The sequence below is a fragment of the Clupea harengus genome, chromosome 13 (genome assembly GCF_900700415.2).
Source record: "Clupea harengus chromosome 13, Ch_v2.0.2, whole genome shotgun sequence".
Classification (NCBI taxonomy): domain Eukaryota; kingdom Metazoa; phylum Chordata; class Actinopteri; order Clupeiformes; family Clupeidae; genus Clupea; species Clupea harengus.
The window spans coordinates 19,718,921-19,739,022 of NC_045164.1; the positions used below are offsets into that span (position 1 = coordinate 19,718,921).

Consider the following 20,102-nt stretch of genomic DNA (forward strand, 5'->3'; position numbering starts at 1 on the left):
GTGATTACCTTCACTGATGTTGTGTAGCTTCTTCAGTGCGTTGTTCATGTCCGTGTTGGAGTCCTTCAGCTCCTTTAGCTGGGCTCTCTGCCCCTCCACTGTCCTCTCACTGGCTGACAGCCTGGCCTCAGCAGCACTCAGATTCACCACCGAAGCTACACACACACACACACACACACACACACACACACACACACACACACACACACACACACATTTATTTATAGTAATTACTACACATAAAACGTTACGATCAGGCCTGGAATTTCATAGTTTTAAGGGCAAGATCACTTGGCCTTGGTGGGGCATTTTAGGGGCAAGGCCATTTGTAAGGCTGTAAAGTAAAAAATGATGAGTGTCAATATAAATTTGTAACAGCACATTGACATGTTCCACAATCTTTTAAAATAGCAGTGATCAAACCATCTCTCTAAAAACCTAACCTTGATCCTGATAACCTGGCATACTATAGGCCTATATCCACCCTCCCTTTCTTGTCAAAAATACTTGAAAAAGTAAGAGCAAAGCACCTTAATTCCTTTCTACATGAAAACAACATCCAGGAAGACCTGCAATCTGGCTTTAGAGCTCTTTACAGCACTGAAATGGCCTCAGTCAAAGTTAAGAATACTAATGACTACAAATTGCATCTGATCATGGGTGCATTTCAATACTGGTTCTGCTATACATTAGGCGTTGTTCATATCTGTGTTGGAGTGTGTGTGTGTGTATGTGTGTGTGTGCGTGTGTGTGTGTGTGTGTGATTACCTTCACTGATGCTCTGTAGCTGCTTTAGTGTGTTGTTCATGTCTGTGTTGGAGTCCTTCAGCTCCTTTAGCTCCACTCTCTGCTCCGCCATCAGTGCCCTCATCTCTCTCAGCTCAGTGTAGATGTCAGGCTGGCAGGTTTGTTGGGTGGAGGCTGTGGCAGCAGTTATGTCTTGGAGATCTTTATCAACTTCTGCAACCACAAATAGACCAGACCACAGCAACAGCAGCACAGCACCGGGAGTCTTCATGCTCAACACACACAGCTTTCACCCCTGATATAAACTAAATGTGTAACACACACACACACACACATATTAGGAAACAATCATCTTGAAAATGGCATAATCTAAAGCATGAATCATGATAATTTTCCATTAACGATCTTATATGTAAACGTAAATTAGACTGTGTGTTTTTAACTGAAACCCAAACATAAATGGGTCTATAGCTCTTATTGAAGCGTCCCCTCCCAATTTTACAGTACATCAGAATTGGCAAAAAAGGGGGCGGGACAGCCACCATAACCACGGATGCCCTGTGCTGCAGGGGCATCTCCTTTGATGATTTTGCCTAGTTTGAATATCATGCCATAGTTCTAAAGTGCCAGGCTCCTGTTCTGACAGTAACTGTGTATAGGCCACCCAAACAATGTCCCACTTTTCTAACAGACTTTTCAAAACTACTCTCCATTATCCACACAAACTACGATAAGATTATTATCACTGGTGATTTTAACATACATGTGGATAATGGGAACGACTCAAAGGCCAGGGATTTTATGAATCTCTTGAATTCCATGGACTTTACTCAACACATTACTGAACCCACTCACAACCGTGGCCACTCCCTTGATCTAGTGATTACAAAGGGTCTTACAACTGCTATATCGTCTATCTGTGACCTTGCTCCTTCTGACCACTTTTGTATTTTCTTTACAGCACTGGTACCTAAAGTAAAAAATAGTGCTGAATGTTTTATTAAGAAACGCTATCTTAACTCTGCAGCAGCTGAGAATTTAAAAGTAATGATGAACATAACTAGTACAAAACCCCCAGAGGCAGGGCCATCATGTGTTAATGATCTAGTAACTACTCTCAATACAAAATGAAGGACAGCACTATACTCTGTAGCACCATTGAAACAAAAAAACTAGTCTATAAATCACTCCAAAGTCATGCTCCTGAATATAAAACAGACATGCTCTCAAGGTACATACCCAGTAGATCCCTCAGGTCCTCTGGCACTGAACTCCTAACAGTTCCAAAAGCCCCCCCCCCCCCCCCCCCAGCAGCTGTCTCTTAGTTTGATTGATTGATTGATTAGTGAAATTCCTAAAATGTTCACCAGTAGTAAAGTTTAAGATCACTAGAGAACACAACTGTTATGCTGTGATGTGTGCGTTTAGGTTAAGTTTCTGTGAGGAGCAGTGGCCTTACCTAATCTCAGCGAAAGATGCAGGTGATATTCTAGTCCTCTGTCCCCCTGAAGAAAGTGTCACCTCATCCAGCACAGCGATGCTTTTAAGAGCAGAGGCTGGAAGGACCACTACCACTGCTCACCAATCAGAGCCTTCGTACACTGAACACACAAACGCCTATCTGGATCAGATCACTTCTACAACTGGTTATACTGGTTCTTCATACTTCTACAGACAGGCTGTTACCCCATGACCACTTTTACACTCATCTGTGATGCTGTGATGATTTTTATTAGGCCAGTTTCTCTCAAGAAGTCAAACAGAACAGGACAAAGTGGTATAGCAACCACAACGCAAATTGATAGGTGAAAATTCACCCTAGTTACCTCAGGACTCCGGAGCTGCATATAAGTATATTTATTAGACAAACAACAATTGCAATCGGGCTCACTCCCAGCACAAGGCTGAAAGTGAAGCAATGATAAACACATCGCACAAGGTTTATATAGACAGAAGTTGAGCATTCAGCAGGGAAAACCACGTGGTGGATTTCTCACGTCCGAGGCAAGGATGGAAGTTTTGCAAGGTTGGAAGAAGCACAGTTCGACCCTTCTTATCTCTTCTGGTCTAAACATGCTCTTGTACATATGCAGACTAAGTGGCACCTAATATTCTAAGTTACACACGCACACAGAAACACAGAAAAGCCATGTTTCTGTTTTCATAAGCACATGATTCATACAAGGAATTAATAATACAAGGCACTTGATTATTATATTCTTAAGTCATTAACAGTGTTTGGAAATTATCTCCATCACAAATCAAGGGAGTAACAGAAACAAAACTGATTTTAACAGCAATTCTATTTCGTTTTTAATTTGTGAGTCATTGTTTATGGTAGTTTTAATATAGTTTTCGTGTTTTTGAAAACTTTTCTATTTGAGCTAGTTTTAGTTTTAGTCTTAGTTTTCGTTAACTATAATAATTCTGCTCTCAAATGAGCAGCCTCCGCTTGTGGACATGTTAAAACCATAACCACACTCCCAGTAAGGGCCCGGGCTTATTTGTCTATTAACTGAATTCACCTGGAGACCCGCCTGCAAGAAGAGGCTGCTATTTATTCAACACTAAGCCCTGTTACATCAGTAAAACATAAACTAGAATTGAAAATCTCACACTTTAGCTAATAAAGTAGCTCACCTCAGGAAATAAATACATAGTATTGCAACGATTTTTTCTTTTAGACACGGTTGAACAAAACATGTCAGAGAAAACTAACACTCACTCTAATGTTGATGTTATAAGATTACTTATTAGACAGTGTTAAAAAAAAATCAAAAAAATTGCCCCCCCTGAGAATTTCTTCAGGCGCCGCCACTGCATTGGGCCACAGCTTCACATAGACCACATCTCCCACCTCCAGCAGCAGAGAAGCTCCATTAGAGGAGCTAATAGCGGGGCTTGGTTAATGACAACATGTTCTTCATTCTCATGGAGAGTGACTCCTGTACGTGTAAATGCATGACCATGTCCATACACAAATACAGCAAAGTAGTGGACACACCTGACAGGATACGCAAATACACCTACAGTAGAAGGAAAATAGAAAAATTATTATACAATTGAGTGTTCATCTTGCTGTCCTCTTGTTTTTGTTAATGACTTTAAGTAACCTTATTTGTCAGTGTGTGATTTGAGTGGGTAAAGAATGGTGCCATGGGGCCTGTCACTCCCTGTGTGAAAGGGCATGTAAGAGTGATTAAAGGCTTAGCGAGCTTTACCGTGTATTTGAAACCATACAGTGGGAAAGCTTCCAACTACCTGAACAATGTTTGTCCTGTTCACTGCTGTCAGTATGAATATGAGAACATAATTTAACAGAAGGAAGTGCATGTAGTGCCATCTCTGTTCTTGGCAACAAGAGGTGAGAGCTGGTAATATTGTATTTCTGTGAAGGGAACAGTCAGTTCTTTTTATTAAAAACAAATATTTCCGTATATTTATGCAAATATTTCAAACACAAGGAAATTCAAATTACAAAGGAAAGTGTGTGTGTGTGTGTATATGATATGTGTATGTGTTTGCATTTGTGTGTGAGAGAGATTTCACATTCAAGAACGATTACAAATATTATAGCGAGTATTAAATCAAATGGGAAACGAGAAATAAGGACACCAGTGAGCTGATACAAATATATCTGAATAAGTAATGAAAATGCATTTGATAATGTACTTAAAAATATTGTTAACATAATGTACGTTACAAAGACAAAGCCTTTGGAGGTAGGTTTCATTACTAGTGCCTGCAAATGCATGTTAACATACTAACAGTGTATAAAAGTCCTTTAACATTCAGGAAAACAATCAATAGATAACAGTGCAAAAAAATCTTAACAACATAACTTCTACATCAGTCTACTGCTTCCCTCACATGAGGAAGAGCAGGTGGCCAGAGAAGGTGGTGTGGTGGTTACTGCTGTCATGGACCCATGCATTGGGCCACAGCTTCACATAGACCACATCTCCCACCTCCAGCAGCAGAGAAGCTCCATTAGAGGAGCTAATAGCGGGGCTTGGTTAATGACAACATGTTCTTCATTCTCATGGAGAGTGACTCCTGTACGTGTAAATGCATGACCATGTCCATACACAAATACAGCAAAGTAGTGGACACATCTGACGGGAGCCTTGAAGACACCTACAGTAGAAGGAAAATAGAAAAATAATTGTACAATTGAGTGTTCATCTTGCTGTCCTCTTGTATTTGTGAATGACTTTAAGTAACCTTATTTGTCAGTGTGTGATTTGAGTGGGTAAAGAATGGTGCCATGGGGCCTGTCACTCCCTGTGTGAAAGGGCATATAAGAGTGATAAAAGGCTTAGCCAGCTTTACCATATATTTGAAACCATACAGTGGGAAAGCTTCCAACTACCTGAACAATGTTTGTCCTGTTCACTGCTGTCAGTATGAACATGAGAACATATTTTAACAGAAGGAAGTGCATGTAGTGCCATCTCTGTTCTTGGCAATGAGAGGTGAGAGCTGGTGATATTGTATTTCTGTGAAGGGAGCAGTCAGTTCTTTTTATTAAAAACAAATATTTCCGTATATTTATGCAAATATTTCAGACACAAGGAAATTCAAATTACAAAGGAAAGTGTGTGTGTATATGTGTATGTGTTTGTATTTGTGTGTGAGAGAGATTTCACATTCAAGAACGATTACAAATATAACAAGTATTAACTCAAATGGGAAATGAGAAATAAGGACACCAGTGAGCTGATACAAATATATCTGAATAAGTAATGAAAATGCATTTGATAATGTACTTAACAATATTGTTAACATAATGTACGTTACAAAGACAAAGCCTTTGGAGGTAGGTTTCATTACTAGTGCCTGCAAATGCATGTTAACATACAAACAGTGTATAAAAGTCCTTTAACATCCAGGAAAACAATCGGTAGATAAGAGTGCAAAAAAATCTTAACAACATAACTTCTACATCAGTCTACTGCTTCCCTCACATGAGGAAAAGCAGGTGGCCAGAGAAGGTGGTGTGGTGGTTACTGCTGTCATGGACCCATGCATTGGGCCAGGGGCGGCTTGTCCATAAGGGTGATTGGGGCGACGCACTGCCTAGGGGAAAAGAAAAAAAAAAAGAAAAAAAACCTCCTGATGTATAAACGCAATATGACGACATGTAAATTTAAATGTAATAATTTTTTTTCTGTCGGATTCTACCACTAGACCGTCTGATCTGCCTCTGTATGTCATAGTCGAATCAGGTAACAGTCATTCAGTCAGCCTAAAGTCGTGCTTCAAGTGGCCCCGCCCCTTCTGGGGCGATTTGGGGCGAAATGAAAATCGCCCCAGACCTATCCCATTGACTCCCATGTTAAATCCATTTTTTTTCACAAAATAGAGCTCTCAATGCATTCTCTATGGCTTCCGGGAGGGCTCGCCCCTCCATGTCGTGTCATAAGTAATGGACGTAAAAGCCTATACGAACGTCATACAGCTCGACAGAGGCATATTCTGTCAACATGGCTCCTGTTCAGTGCAATAACTCGATTTGCTCTTTGACAGAAACTCCTTTTTAGTCGGCGTACTAATGAAGATACATTGACAACAAAACAATTAGGAGTTCCTAGACCAAATGTATCCATTCAACAGGTTTCTACAAAGGGAGGGAAATCCTACATCCAAGAATTGGAACGAAAGAAAATCGCGGTGGTGAAGTGGCTAACGCGGTCTGTATTTCATATACCACTGTCACTTTCATAGGTTTCACAGTGTGTTTCACAGTTCGCTTCTTGCACTAACACTGAATAATTTTTTATGTGATGACTTATTTTGCTTTTGTAAGCCAATACTTTCAAGATCAGTCAATAAATATTGTTGGTTTTGACTAATGTTACCCCTTCTTTATGTTGTTACTGGACATATCATGTGTCCTGTTAAGCTATGTTACATCATACAACATTTGAGACACGTGGATAATAAAAAAGTGGGATCATTTAATGTGAAGCCACATCATGTTTGCTTATGAAGGCTCCTGAATGCAACTTTCTTCCATAGCTTTCCACCTGTAACTTGCTACTCTAGCTATGTAGCAAGAGGGGACATATTACTGTTGTGTGCTGCCAATAGTGGACAAAAAGGTATTGCTGTATGAGTTAATCAGCTAACTTAATGTACCTACTGAATGGGTCGCCTTAATCATTATCAAAAAAATTGCCCCCCCTGAGAATTTCTTCAGGCGCTGCCACTGCATTGGGCCACAGCTTCACATAGACCACATCTCCCACCTCCAGCAGCAGAGAAGCTCCATTAGCGGAGCTAATAGCGGGGCTTGGTTAATGACAACATGTTCTTCATTCTCATGGAGAGTGACTCCTGTACGTGTAAATGCATGACCATGTCCATACACAAATACAGCAAAGTAGTGGACACATCTGACAGGATACGCAAATACACCTACAGTAGAAGGAAAATAGAAAAATGATTATACAATTGAGTGTTCATCTTGCTGTCCTCTTGTATTTGTGAATGACTTTAAGGAACCTTATTTTTCAGTGTATGATTTATTTGAGTGGGTAAAGAATGGTGTCATGGGGCCTGTCACTCCCTGTGTGAAAGGGCATGTAAGAGTGATAAAAGGCTTAGCGAGCTTTACCGTATATTTGAAACCATACAGTGGGAAAGCTTCCAACTACCTGAACAATGTTCGTCCTGTTCACTGCTGGCAGTATGAACAATGGAACATATTTTACCAGAAGGAAGTGCATGTAGTGCCATCTCTGTTCTTGGCAATGAGAGGTGAGAGCTGGTAATATTGTATTTCTGTGAAGGGAGCAGTCGGTTCTTTTTATTAAAAACAAATATTTCCGTATATTTATGCAAATATTTCAGACACAAGGAAATTCAAATTACAAAGGAAAGTGTGTGTGTGTATATGTGTATGTGTTTGTATTTGTGTGTGAGAGAGATTTCACATTCAAGAACGATTACAAATATTATAACAAGTATTAACTCAAATGGGAAACGAGAATTTGAGAATACGCCAATATCATGCATGTCTGGGGTTTCTATATTTAACCATAAAACCTCCTCCTTACCAGCAGCCCCCATGAGAAGGCACCCCCATAGTGTGGAGACTCTCACAGAACACACAGAGTAGCATTTGTCTCCCCTTACTGTTAAACCACTCAAACTACATGTGAATGAGTGTGGGACTTAGAACTGCTCTTCCGTATCTTAGAAGGTCTTTGTGTTGGACAGGAAGACATATTTAGTAGGGTCCTTAGTGAATTGTTGTGTACTAGTGTATTTGTATTCTCCGCTTGGCATTAGTTGCACACTGTGTAATGCCATCTGTCTGTTTATGTCATGTTATGTTTGAATTGTGAAACATTCTGACACAGCTGTTACAGAATTTGTGAAAACAAATTAAAACACATTTGTATATTTGTAGTGTTTTAGCTGTCTGCCAGTAATTGGTATATTCTAACATGAAGAGTATAAAGATGTCAGGCATTTTTAGAAATATGAATGTTTTTGTGAAAATCACATGTGTGGCAGAAGGGGAAGGGAAACAACAAGTGGTAAATGTACACAGCATGCATGTGGTAGATGTACATAATATATATACAAACATCATATGGTATGGTACATGATACATACAAAAACACCTTAGTTGGTACACAGTGTGCTAATATGGTTTACTGTTGTAAGGTGTAAGAAGATTAGGAACAGAAAAACAAGTCGGTGGTGGCAATAATATATATTGCATACAAATGCTAGCATAGGGTATGGGATAGAGTAAGTGTGCGGCAGTACGGTGGTGATGGTTGCATGTGGGCGAGGGTTTCTGCAGTGAGGTTAGGTGGAGAGACTAGAGCAGCCTCCCATAGCGAAGATAGTCTAGAGTAGGGGAGAAAGAAAGAGACAGAGTGAGTGGGTAGAGTTTGGCTGTCAATATGTGTAGATGAGGAGCAGTGATGGTGGGGAGCAATGTTTCCACATCCATCGGCATTTGGATCCTGCTATAAGAGAGAGAAACATTTTGTTAGTAGACATTAATTTGATAGACAGATAAGGATAAACCTTTAGGTAGTCAATTATTATATTGTTATAATCATTATAATATTAGAGTATTATAGACCTCTGGAAGAGTATTACATGGTGAGTATTTGATCTATATTAAAGTATTATAGACCTCTGTGAGAGTATTTAACCGTGAGTATTTGATCTGTATTAGAGTCACTTGTCTGTATTAGAGTATTAGGCCGTGCTAAAATCAGTTGTAGAACAACGTTATGATGCTCTTGAAACACGAGCTATTAAACATTTCCAGAAGCTGATGAAAAATATAAACAATTTTGATTGCACTTGTGTCTTTGTGTTTGTGTGCAGACATATACAACATATGCAGTAGTTCTCTGATGCTTGTGGCAGAGGCCGTGCTAAAATCTGTGATGGGCGCGGCTGCCCAAGCCTCACCACCTGTGCTTTGGCCCACTTTAGCTGTGTCAGCAGCACATCCCCAAGTCTGACTTAAAGAAAGATCATACAGACTGCAATCTGCTTCAGAACTACTCCAACTAATCAGTCTGTCTGCTCCAGTTTACACAGGTGCCCCTATCAGTTTCTCAACACATGCTCCAAGACTAGAGTTTAAAATGGGCCATTTGCATTAGAACTGCACAGGCTTGTGTATTTCTGCATGTATGTATGTGTGCGTGTGTTTGACCATTCTATAAACTATGTGTTCAGGAAGAGAACAGTATAAGTTCATCATTCGGTCATAGTACACTCATATAGCTGTTTTAGTGGAAGGGAAACATAATGACCTTTACTGAACATGTACAGGAAAATATTTGGAATGTATCAGACAGTGCTATCAGTGATATATGTAACAACAAATGTTAGTTACGAAGAAAATATATGAATCACTTGTCACAGTGGAAATGTAATTGTCAATCATGTTGTGCACTGTTCCACAGTGACACCTGGTGGTGGGGACAGGCCCTATTGTAGAAATGTCCCTAGTCCTGACTTATCCTTGGTGAAGTAAGCAAAAACAACACAAATATTTCAAACTTTCACAGAAAGCCAGAAACTTAATGGTGGCTGGGTTCACCAAACTAACCTATGCATCCATAAACTGCACAAAATGAACTCTTAACCACAATGAGAAAAGGTTGTCATACCACTCTCTGCCCACTAGAGGAAGCTGAGGTCCAGAGGAAGTGAACCTGTTCCTGTCCAAATTTGGCAAAATATGAATGTGACACCCTGTGTTAATACCACTGTGTTCACTTCTATCCTTGTTCCTTCACTTTGCTAACCTATGCTAACTGATGAAACATATGTGTAATTGGCTAATATATTTAAAGGTCCATGATTCTGGAGAAATGTTGTCGATACTTCAACAGCCAATCAAATATCACCTCCCTTCAGTGCACCTTAAGAAATAATGTTGATTGGCTGGAATAGTGCACCACTTTGTAGTCACTTCATTTGTTACCCAATCATAGAGCCAGGATTGTGTACAAACACCAGTTTGTTTGAACACACGCACACAACTGACAGCTGGAGGACTGTGAAGATAAATTCACTGAATTATTTTTACTCTGTTTGTACTGACTGAGTATTGCATTAGAATTGCAAACTGCACCTTTCAAATGTATTGCTCGTATTTGAAAAGCCGAAGTCTGATATTTCCCGGCATGACCGAACGGTCGAGGTTAGTAAGTTGTTTATTATATGGCATTTTTAGCTACTTTAATTTTGTAAATGAAAAGAAATGGTAATTGTAAATAGAAAACATGTCGTTTTGTTCAGCTCTCAAGTCTTCTCACGACGCAGTTTGTTTCAGGCGTTGCCTAGCAACCAATGACTTGCCCAAGTTCAAGTTCAAGTTCAAGTTCAAGTTTATTTTCATATACTCATAAACAGCATTTATCAGTAATGAAATTCTTTGTGCTCAATGTCATTTCAACTTAGAGAATAAATAAATTAAATACTGGAGAATGGAGAAAAAGGGTAGAAAAAAGAGAAAAAAATTGTAGTGCAAAAGATATTTCAAGGACAGTTCAGCATCCTGATGGCATGTGTGTAAAAACTATCCCTGTATCTGCTGGTACGGGACCTTATGCTCTTGTATCGCTTTCCAGAAGGCAGGAGGGAGAAAAGACTGTGGCAGAGATGACTAGGGTCAGAAATGATCCACTTGGCCTTTCTCCTGCAGCGCTGGCTGTAAAGGTCCTGAATGGATGGTAATCCAGTCCTTGTAATACGCTGTGCAGATTTGACCACTCTTTGTAGTGTCTTCCTGTCCTGGACAGTGCTGTTGCCAAACCATGTTGTAATGCCACCAGTCAGTATGCTCTCAATGGTGCAGCGGTAAAAATTGGTCAGTATAGTGCAGTCCATGCCAAATATCCGCAGTTGCCGCAGAAAAGAGAGCCTCTGTTTCGCTGTCCTTGTAACCACACCAATATGGTGTGTCCAGCTCAGATCCTCGCTGATGTTGATACCAAGAAATCTGAAACTTTTGACTCTCTCCACAGCTGTGCCCCCGATGTGAATGGGTGCATGTTCTCCCTGCAGCCGCCTGTAGTCCACTATCAACTCCTTGGTTTTTGCTACATTAAGCAGCAGGCTGTTATCCTTGCACCAGGATGTCATTGTTGCCACCTCTGTAGGCAGACTCATCACCATTCTTGATGCAGCCGATAATGGTGGTGTCATCAGCAAACTTAATGATGGTGTTGGAGCTGTTAGTGGCTGCACAATATTTGGTGAACAGGGAGTACAACAGTGGGCTTAACACACAACCCTGTGGGGCACCAGTGCTGAGTGTTAGACTGGTTGAGGTGATGTTACCTAGCCGTACTGCCTGTGGCCTGTCTGTCTGGAAGTTCAATATCCAGCTGCACATGGAGGGACTGATGTTCAGGTCCTGTAGTTTCATGATGAGCCTGGATGGTACTATGGTGTCAGTGACGTGCGGTGAGGTTCGTGGCTGGTGAGGCACTGACTTTTTCAGAGTCAAATTTACAAATACATAAACCCAATTTAGTAACGGCGCCTATTAACGCCCAAAACCTATTAACAGCCTCACGCAGGTACATGTTACTTAATATTGATTTCTATATCAACCAGGATAACGGATTTTTAAACACCATACGCTCCTACCCAAAGGGGGTATTTAACTTGTATGTACGCAAAAAATTGCAGTACAGCGTTATTTAGTGTACTAGACAGCGATTTATTTCTGTGTGTACAAACCCTCATGGAACGAACTGAACGAATTCGATTTCGCAACGAGAATTTGTGAGGGTCATAGAGCTTTCCATAGACATATATACAGAAAGGCTGTTAATGGGTTCCACCTCCTGTATCAGCTAATTTTGCGTGTCGGTCTACACAACGGAGAAAAAAACTGAAAACATGTTTCAGTTGAAATCTAAACAAGTTACCAGTCCTAATCTAGACACCCACCGCTACTGAAATATGTAAGATTGATTGAAGATTTTTCGATCTATAAATGTTTTTAATAGCTGGGGCGTTAATAGGCGCCTTTACGATAGAGTATCTAAGATCACCATTCAATTGGCAGCTTTCACATTAACTACTGGTTGTTTTTCATATCAGCATTCTTTACACACACATAGGTAAGCTGCTAGCTTGTGATGAACTCATGTGTAAATATTATGCACTCATGAATATGAACTCCTGAATATGAACTCTTTCTTACGAAGTTGCACAAGCACCCTAAGGGTTTCTACCTTTTCCCAATATAATTTTAAGAGTTAAATCGAGGAGACTATAACATCAGCTAGATAACCAGCTATCATTTCATGCAAATTGAACTCTTCCGATTAACTCGTAAGGTTATTAAGTGTCCTTAGCTAGCTAATTAGCTAACGTAGCAACAGGATAACCATTGCAACCAGGAAACACAACTTACCTACAATTTAAGTTTAATTTCTCAAAATCAGCTCACCAATAAAAAGCAGTCTTGGGTTCCAAGTGATCATAACCACTTGAGTGATGTTAAATGGCTTCACATAGACATAAAACAATCCCAATAGAAATAATGGGAAATCAACGGAGCTGCCGCTGTAAGTTCAAAACCAAATGTATTCTTGAGGTTCCAAACATGTTCAAAGCAATTTGGCTTTGAATGTGAGAAGTCGATCGAGTTATCTTCTGTCGCGTCGCTTGAAGCATACCTTTTAACTCCGGCATTTGTCTCCCATTATTAATCATTTCACGTTTGGACTGAAATTCCAGTTTTGAGAACTGCTTCAGCTTAGCAATAAAATCTTCCATTTTCGCCGTCAAGTAGAAGTGTAGAAGAAGAGCAACGTTTCCCAGCATAACCCCGACAGGTGCGCTCTCGCACGCCCCCTTCATTGAGGCAGAGGTACTGTGTGCCCCACCTACATGATTTTTCAATGCATTTTGAGCTCAGCTCAAAGGTTGTACGCATGCGCACGCATGCGCAAAACCCAGTTTGGAGCGATTGCGCAATCCTAGGTGAGGCACTGCCTCACTAGCTCCCATAGACAATACATGGTGCCTAACCTGACCGCACGTCCCTTGTTTTCTCCCGTCTATTTGAATAGGACATGCGCAAATTCAGCGAATTCAGCGAATTCAGCGAATTCAGCGATTTTGATTATAAAAATGCTCCAAATGATTGGAATCATGCAGAAATTACACCTATACCACAGATTAGTAGAGAAATATCAATGTTTATTTTATTTTATATTTTATTTTATTTTTTTTTTACTTTTCAAGATGACAGGTGAGGCTCTGCCTCACCTGCCTCATAGGACCGCACGTCCCTGTATGGTGTTGATAAATAGAAAACGGTGCAGCTAAAATGGCTTTTTAAGAAGAAGTCTAGAGGAAGAATGTTGCGCATAACCCCTATTTACAGTAAAGTAACAACACAAGTGATTCAAACTATAGTAGTCTAGTCTTCATCATCACTTTCAATAACACATTTTCGCTGCTTCTGAATTTCCTCATGGCTTTTGATGTCTTTTTTTTTTTTTTTTTTTTTTCTTTGGCACATTTTCGCTGCTTCTGAATTTCCTTTGGCTTTTTTTTTTTTCTTGATCTATCAATATCGCTAATTTTTAAGATGACGTCAGAGGAGGGCAATAAGAGTACTTATCAGACCGGCAGACCGGCGAGGAGGTCAATACGCGGCTGGCATGACTACCTATTAGCCAATCAGAATGCTCATACTGTCGTTGCCATATAATAATAATAATTATTTACCTGTTATTCACGCGTTCAACTGCCAGTGTCTGTCTGTGTTGGGTGTCAACTGCCAGTGTCTATCTGTGTTGGGTCAGATTTGTTTGCCACGGTAACGACTAAGCGCAGCTGTGATTGGTGGATTGGGTTCTGAAAGTTCTATGGCATTAACCCTTTGTTGTCTGGGCTACACTAGAGTTTAAAATGGGCCATTTGCATTAGAACTGCACAGGCTTTTGTATTTCTGCATGTATGTATGTGTGCGTGTGTTTGACTATTCTATAAACTATGTGTTCAGGAAGAGAACAGTATAAGTTCATCATTCGGTCATAGTACACTCATATAGCTGTTTTAGTGGAAGGGAAATGTAATGACCTTTACTGAACATGTACAGGAACATATTTGGAATGATGTATCAGACAGTGCTATCAGTGATATATGTAACAACCAATGTTAGTTACGAAGAAAATATATGAATCACTTGTTACACTGGAAATTGAATTGTCAATCATGTCGTGCACTGTTCCACAGTGACACCTGGTGGTGGGGACAGGCCCTATTGTAGAGATGCCCCTGGTCCTGACTTATCCTTGGTGAAGTAAGCAAAAACAACACAAATATTTCAAACTTTCACAGAAAGCCAGAAACTTAATGGTGGGTGGGTGACTGAAAACATCTTCACCAAACTAACATATGCATCTCTTAACCACATCAACTCTTAACCACAATGAGAAAAGGTTGTCATACCACTGTCTGCCCACTAGAGGAAGCTGAGGTGCAGAGGAAGTGAACCTGTTCCTGTCCAAATTTGGCAAAATATGAATGTGACACCCTGTGTTAATACCACTGTGTTCACTTCTATCCTTGTTCCTTCACTGTGCTAACCTATGCTAACTGATAGAACATATGTGTAGTTGGCTAATATATTTAAAGGTCCATGATTCTGGAGAAATGTTGTTGATACTTCAACAGCCAATCAAATATCACCTCCCTTCAGTGCACCTTAAGAAATAATGTTGATTGGCTGGAATAGTGCACCACTTTGTAGTCACTTCATTTGTTACCCAATCATAGAGCCAGGATTTTGTAGAAACACCAGTTTGTTTGAACACACGCACACAACTGACAGCTGGAGGACTGTGAAGATAAATTCACTGAATTATTTTTACTCTGTTTGTACTGACTGAGTATTGCATTAGAATTGCAAACTGCACCTTTCAAATGTATTGCTCGTATTTGAACTGCTCAAACCCAGTCGATCCACTTCATCCAGTCAACCAGTCCAAACAGCGGTCAATGACATGTTGGTGATACTAGTCAATGTTTTACATCTATGGCTTAAGTAAAGACACCAAACTGTGTAGCAATGAGCACCTGGTGTGGTTGTTTAGCACTGAATTTGTGTACGGAGTCGCTTCAGTAACTCACTTCATGGTGAAATGCAGCTGCTATTGTTCTTCTCTCCTGTAGAGGGCAATCTGATCTCAGTACATGAGACTGTGCTCTTGAGGTAGTCTGCCACCTAACTAAAAACATTGAGGCAAAAGTGGCATGTATGATTATATTCTAGAAGACCTCAGCAATCATAGCATGAGAGTGAAAGGAATGTAGTGTAGGAATGTATTTATATCGAATTAATAATTTCCTGGTCTGTTCATGTGGATCATTTGTGACATGTAGTGAATTAAGGGGACAAAGTCTCCCCTCCCCCTTGCCCTTCTTGAACACATTTATTTAGTGGTTGCCAGGGGATCTATTAACGATTCGATTTTAAGCATTTAGCGTCTATTCCCACACAATTTCATAACACTAAACAAACGCTTAATAAATGAATGGTTTTTACACTGAGTGGAAATATGTGTGTGTGTGTGTGTATGTGGGAGGAGAAGGTGTAGCATGTTTGCTTGAAATGCCCATCCCATACAACTTGTATGCTGTATAATGGCTAGTAGCTCTCGCAACACAACTACATGGTATTTAGTTTTATGTGAGAAGATGATAACGTTGAATAAACTGTGGTTAATACACAGGTACGGTCAAAACACAGGTTTATTTCATAATATTACATGAAATACTGTAATGCGGTTTTATATGCGGTGCGGTTTATAGGCGGAAAATACGGTATTCTCCTGAATGCCTCAGCCACACACCTGTGTATTACAGCAGTTATGAACATAATGATCACTTGATTTGAGTAGCACTAATCAGAGATTTACAAAGCAGATAAAACAAATAAGGAAACAACCTACACAGGACAATCACATTAGGTACAATCACAGGACCTCCTGAACAAGAGTAAAATGGAGGACATGCCTGCTAAAGCAAAATACAACAGCAACAACAACTAAATCTATTAATTTAGGAAGTGATCAATATAATCAATGATTCCTTTCACTCCTTAGGTAATCTTAGTCACTAGTTTACGGATGTAGTTCTGTGTGGATTGTCTTTGGGTTTATGTACCGGGTTCTGCACCAGTCACTGGTTCTGTTACACTGTGAAGAGCAGGTGTCCAGAGAAAGTGGTGTGAGGATAGCTCAGATTATCCCACACACGTGCGTTTTCCTTCAGTATCAGGTTCACCACATCTCCCACCTCCAGCAGCAGAGAAGCTCCATTGGAGGGGTTGACACTGGATCTGGGCTGATGACACCATGCAGTGACCACAAGCTCCCCATTTTTATGCAGAGAGATGACATTAGGGATGGAGGCATGACCATGGCCGTGTAGGGCAAAATAAAAGTGATAAACCCCTCTGACTGGAGCTGTGAACACACCTGGATGGATGGAGAGAGAGAGAGAGAGAGAGAGAGAGAGAGAGGGAGAGAGAGAGAATGACACAGAATCAAAGCTTCCTATTCCTATGCCTTAGCCATAGTTTAACAGCTACTCCTTTCTACTAATTGATCTACACATGCATAGTAACTCCATTCCTATTACTGTAACAGAGTCATAGTAACTCCATTCCTATTACTGTAACCAATAAATCAATCAATTTATGTATTTGATCAAGAGGGACAGTGTACATTCATGGACATTAAAATGTAAATGCACCCAATTATAGCCAAAAGGTTAGTTTCCATTGACAGTCCCCCTACCAGAGGTACAAAACGGCTATACAACCTAAAACGGCTATATCAAACAAAACGTTGACAATATATCAAAAATAAAATAAAATAAGTAGTAACTCCATTCCTATTACTGTAACAGAGTCATAGTAACTCCATTCCTTTTACTGTAACAGAGCCGAAGGTACAATTTAAAGATCAGTGTTGTTGTAATGCTGGACCTCCATATATCCTGATGGGTTTGACCAATCAGAATTGAGAATTTTCGAATGATGTACGATTCTATCATTTTCACCTGATTTAATTCATTTTATATTTAATTTATTGTGCCTGTAGTTTGTGTGCATTTTAATTACCTCAGTGTGCATGGAGAAAACTAAATATTGAGTGCTGTTATTCATCATCTATCCAAGGCAACACAGAGATAACAGCCACAATACCTGTATATGGGTTGTAGGCGTTCCCAATGTTGGTGAAGATGTGTTTGTAGACCAGGGGAAATGCTGTCTTAAAGGGTCCTGTAGTTCCACCTCCAGATGCAACCAGTGAGGCAGAAAAAGACACCCTGCTCTCCTCTCTCTCCCTCCTCAGCTCCTCCACCTGACTCCCTGTGAGGTTCACACTGCCTCCTACAGCTCTCACAACTGCTGCTTGCTCCTCCTGTTTCTCCTTCAGCTCCTTAATAACAGCTCTCTGCTCCTCCACTGTCCTCTCACTGGCTCTCAGTCTGGTCTCCAAGGCCTCTATTTGTGTCTGAGTGCACCTGAGCTCCACTCTCTGCTCCGCCATCAGTGCGGTCATCTCTCTCAGCACAGTGTAGATGTCAGGCTGGCAGGTTTGTTGGGTGGAGGCTGTGGCAGCAGCTTCAGTTCTCTGTGCTGCACCCATAATCTCATTCTCTCTGGTCTCTGCTTCATCATACTGGACCTGGTGAGTGATGTCATTTTCACCGATGGTCTCTCCTCTGAGCTGCGTCTCAGCCAAACAGCAGCACAGCAGCACCAGTAGAGCTCCAGAAGTCTTCATGCTGAAACTGGACAATTCTTCTCTCTTCTCATCTGCTGCTTGTTCTTACAGTTTTATACTCTGTTTATACTCTGTGACCTGGCTACATATTACAACGCCATGTCCTAAGGTTGTGTTTCATCACATAAACAGAATCATAAATGATGTGCACGTGGGTTGTATGACATGTGCCGTCTTGTTTTCTAAAAAGCAGCTCAAAGCCCAGGCTCAGGGTTGTGTGGTGTGTGTGTGTGTGTGTGTGTGTGTGTGTGTGTGTGTGTGTGTGTGTGTGTGTGTGTGTGTGTGTGTGTGTGTGTGTGTGTGTGTGTGTGTGTGTGTGTGTGTGTGTGTGTGTTCTATGTAACTGTAATTGTGATTCATTATTTATGACCAGGAAATCAGATTCATCAATCATTGCTAGCTGACAAAGGGGGATTCCCACAGCCAGTTCAGGTTATTGTTCAAGCCATGTCTTAAGGTCATGTTTCATCATATAAACAGAATCATAAATGATGTGCACTAGAGTTACAGTTAATGTGCTGTCTTGTTTTCTTAACAGCGGCTCAAAGTCCAGGTTGTGTTTTTGGTGTTGTGTGTTATTGGTGTGTTATTGATGTTATGTCAGCATAAATCATATCTCACTGCCAGACAAACATCTTCATCAAGAGGAGGAGCTGCAGTTTATGGTGCTCATTGATATGCCGCTAGTCTTGTGTTAAGTAGTGTGTGTAGCCAGTCTCCAGTATTCTCCTACTGTAGCTAATGTGTGTGTAACCAGTCCCCAATCCTCCTCCTTACTGTAGGTAAATCCTGATTCAGGGTCAAGGCACTGGGCTGTAGGCTGACAGGGTTGATTTTTGTTAACTATTGATTTTACAATTTTATGACTTTATGACTATAGTTTGATCACTGAGTAAGAGCAGGGGCGGTTTTTCCTACAGGCGGTATAGGCGGACGCCTAGGGCGCCACTCAGAGGGGGGCGCAAAAAACTGCGCCCAGCAAAAAAAAAAAAAAAAAAACAAGAATTGTGTTTTTTTTTTGCTGGACAGAGTTTTTTTTGCGCCCCCTTCTATATCAACAAACAATATTTTGACATAAAAAAAAATCTAACATTAGGGTAAAATGAACCAAAAATCGAAAGCGGAAGGGGTACGTACGTCCTTGGTGTTGTCAGACAGAGATGGGCAGTATTTCAATTACTTGTATTTGAAATACATATTTCAACTGCTTTGAGTATTTTGTAATTTGTATTTGATAGGGCCGATAAAAAATCTAACATAATTTGTATCAAAATACTTTAGAGTAGAGTAATTTTGTATTTAAAATACTCAAAATACTTTCTCCATTGTTAAGGCAGAAGGAGATTTTTTTTCTGTCAGATTCTACCACTAGACCATCTGATCTGCCTCTGAATGTCATTGTCGAATCAGGCAACAGTCAGGCAAAAGTGGTGCTTCAAATGACCCCGCCCCTTTTTGGGGCGAAATGGAAATCGCCCAGATCTCTCTCATTGACTCTCACGTTAAATCCATTTTTTTCACAAAACAGGGCTGTGTTCGAAAACTTAGATAGCTGTCTTGATCCTTTTATCTTCATTAGTACGCCGACTTAAAGGAGGTTCTTTCAAAGAGAGAATCGAGTTGTTGCACCGAACGTTAGCCATCTTGACAGAATGTATTACGGCACACTTTACGAAGTACTCTGCAATACAGTGCACTGCAATACAGTGCACTGCAATACAGTGCACTGCAATACAGTGCACTTACATATGTAGTTTGTTCTGTCGCTGATTAGTGTTGTCTCAAATGGAACACTGAGAGACACAAATGTGGGAGCCTTTAACCCGTAAATCTGTGCTCCGGCCACCTGGAAATTTGGCGAAAAACAAAGATGGCGGACCAAAACTCTGCTGACAGCCGTGTTTTGTATGTAAATGTACATCTTTTAATTCAATTCAATTCAATTTTATTTATATAGCGCCATAACAATACAATTGTCTCTAGCAATAATGGTTGAAGTGATTTGCGAAGCGTCAGTCAGCCAACTTTCCAAACTGA

The 20,102-nt window shown here is 40.4% G+C and overlaps 2 protein-coding genes across 2 annotated transcripts in view; both read right to left on the minus strand.

Annotated features, from left to right (window-relative positions):
• The window catches only part of LOC116223095, a 234,927-nt gene that overhangs the window by 195,806 nt on the left and 19,019 nt on the right, over positions 1–20,102 (minus strand). The window lies entirely within an intron of this gene.
• Positions 16,003–18,102, minus strand: LOC116223221 (complement C1q-like protein 2). Its single transcript, XM_031579226.1, has 2 exons — positions 17,480–18,102; positions 16,003–16,748 (listed from the first exon to the last, which is right to left on the minus strand). The coding sequence occupies exons 1-2, from the start codon at positions 18,063–18,065 to the stop codon at positions 16,462–16,464; spliced, it is 873 nt and encodes a 290-aa protein (XP_031435086.1). The 5' UTR covers positions 18,066–18,102; the 3' UTR covers positions 16,003–16,461.

Bases quoted from the DNA above. Each gene is read 5' to 3' on its own strand.
- LOC116223221 (XM_031579226.1), bottom strand. From the start codon at position 18,065: ATGAAGACTTCTGGAGCTCTACTGGTGCTGCTGTGCTGCTGTTTGGCT. The intron at 16,749-17,479 runs GTATTGTGGCTG...CCATCCATCCAG, and splicing joins CGCCTACAACCCATATACAG to GTGTGTTCACAGCTCCAGTC.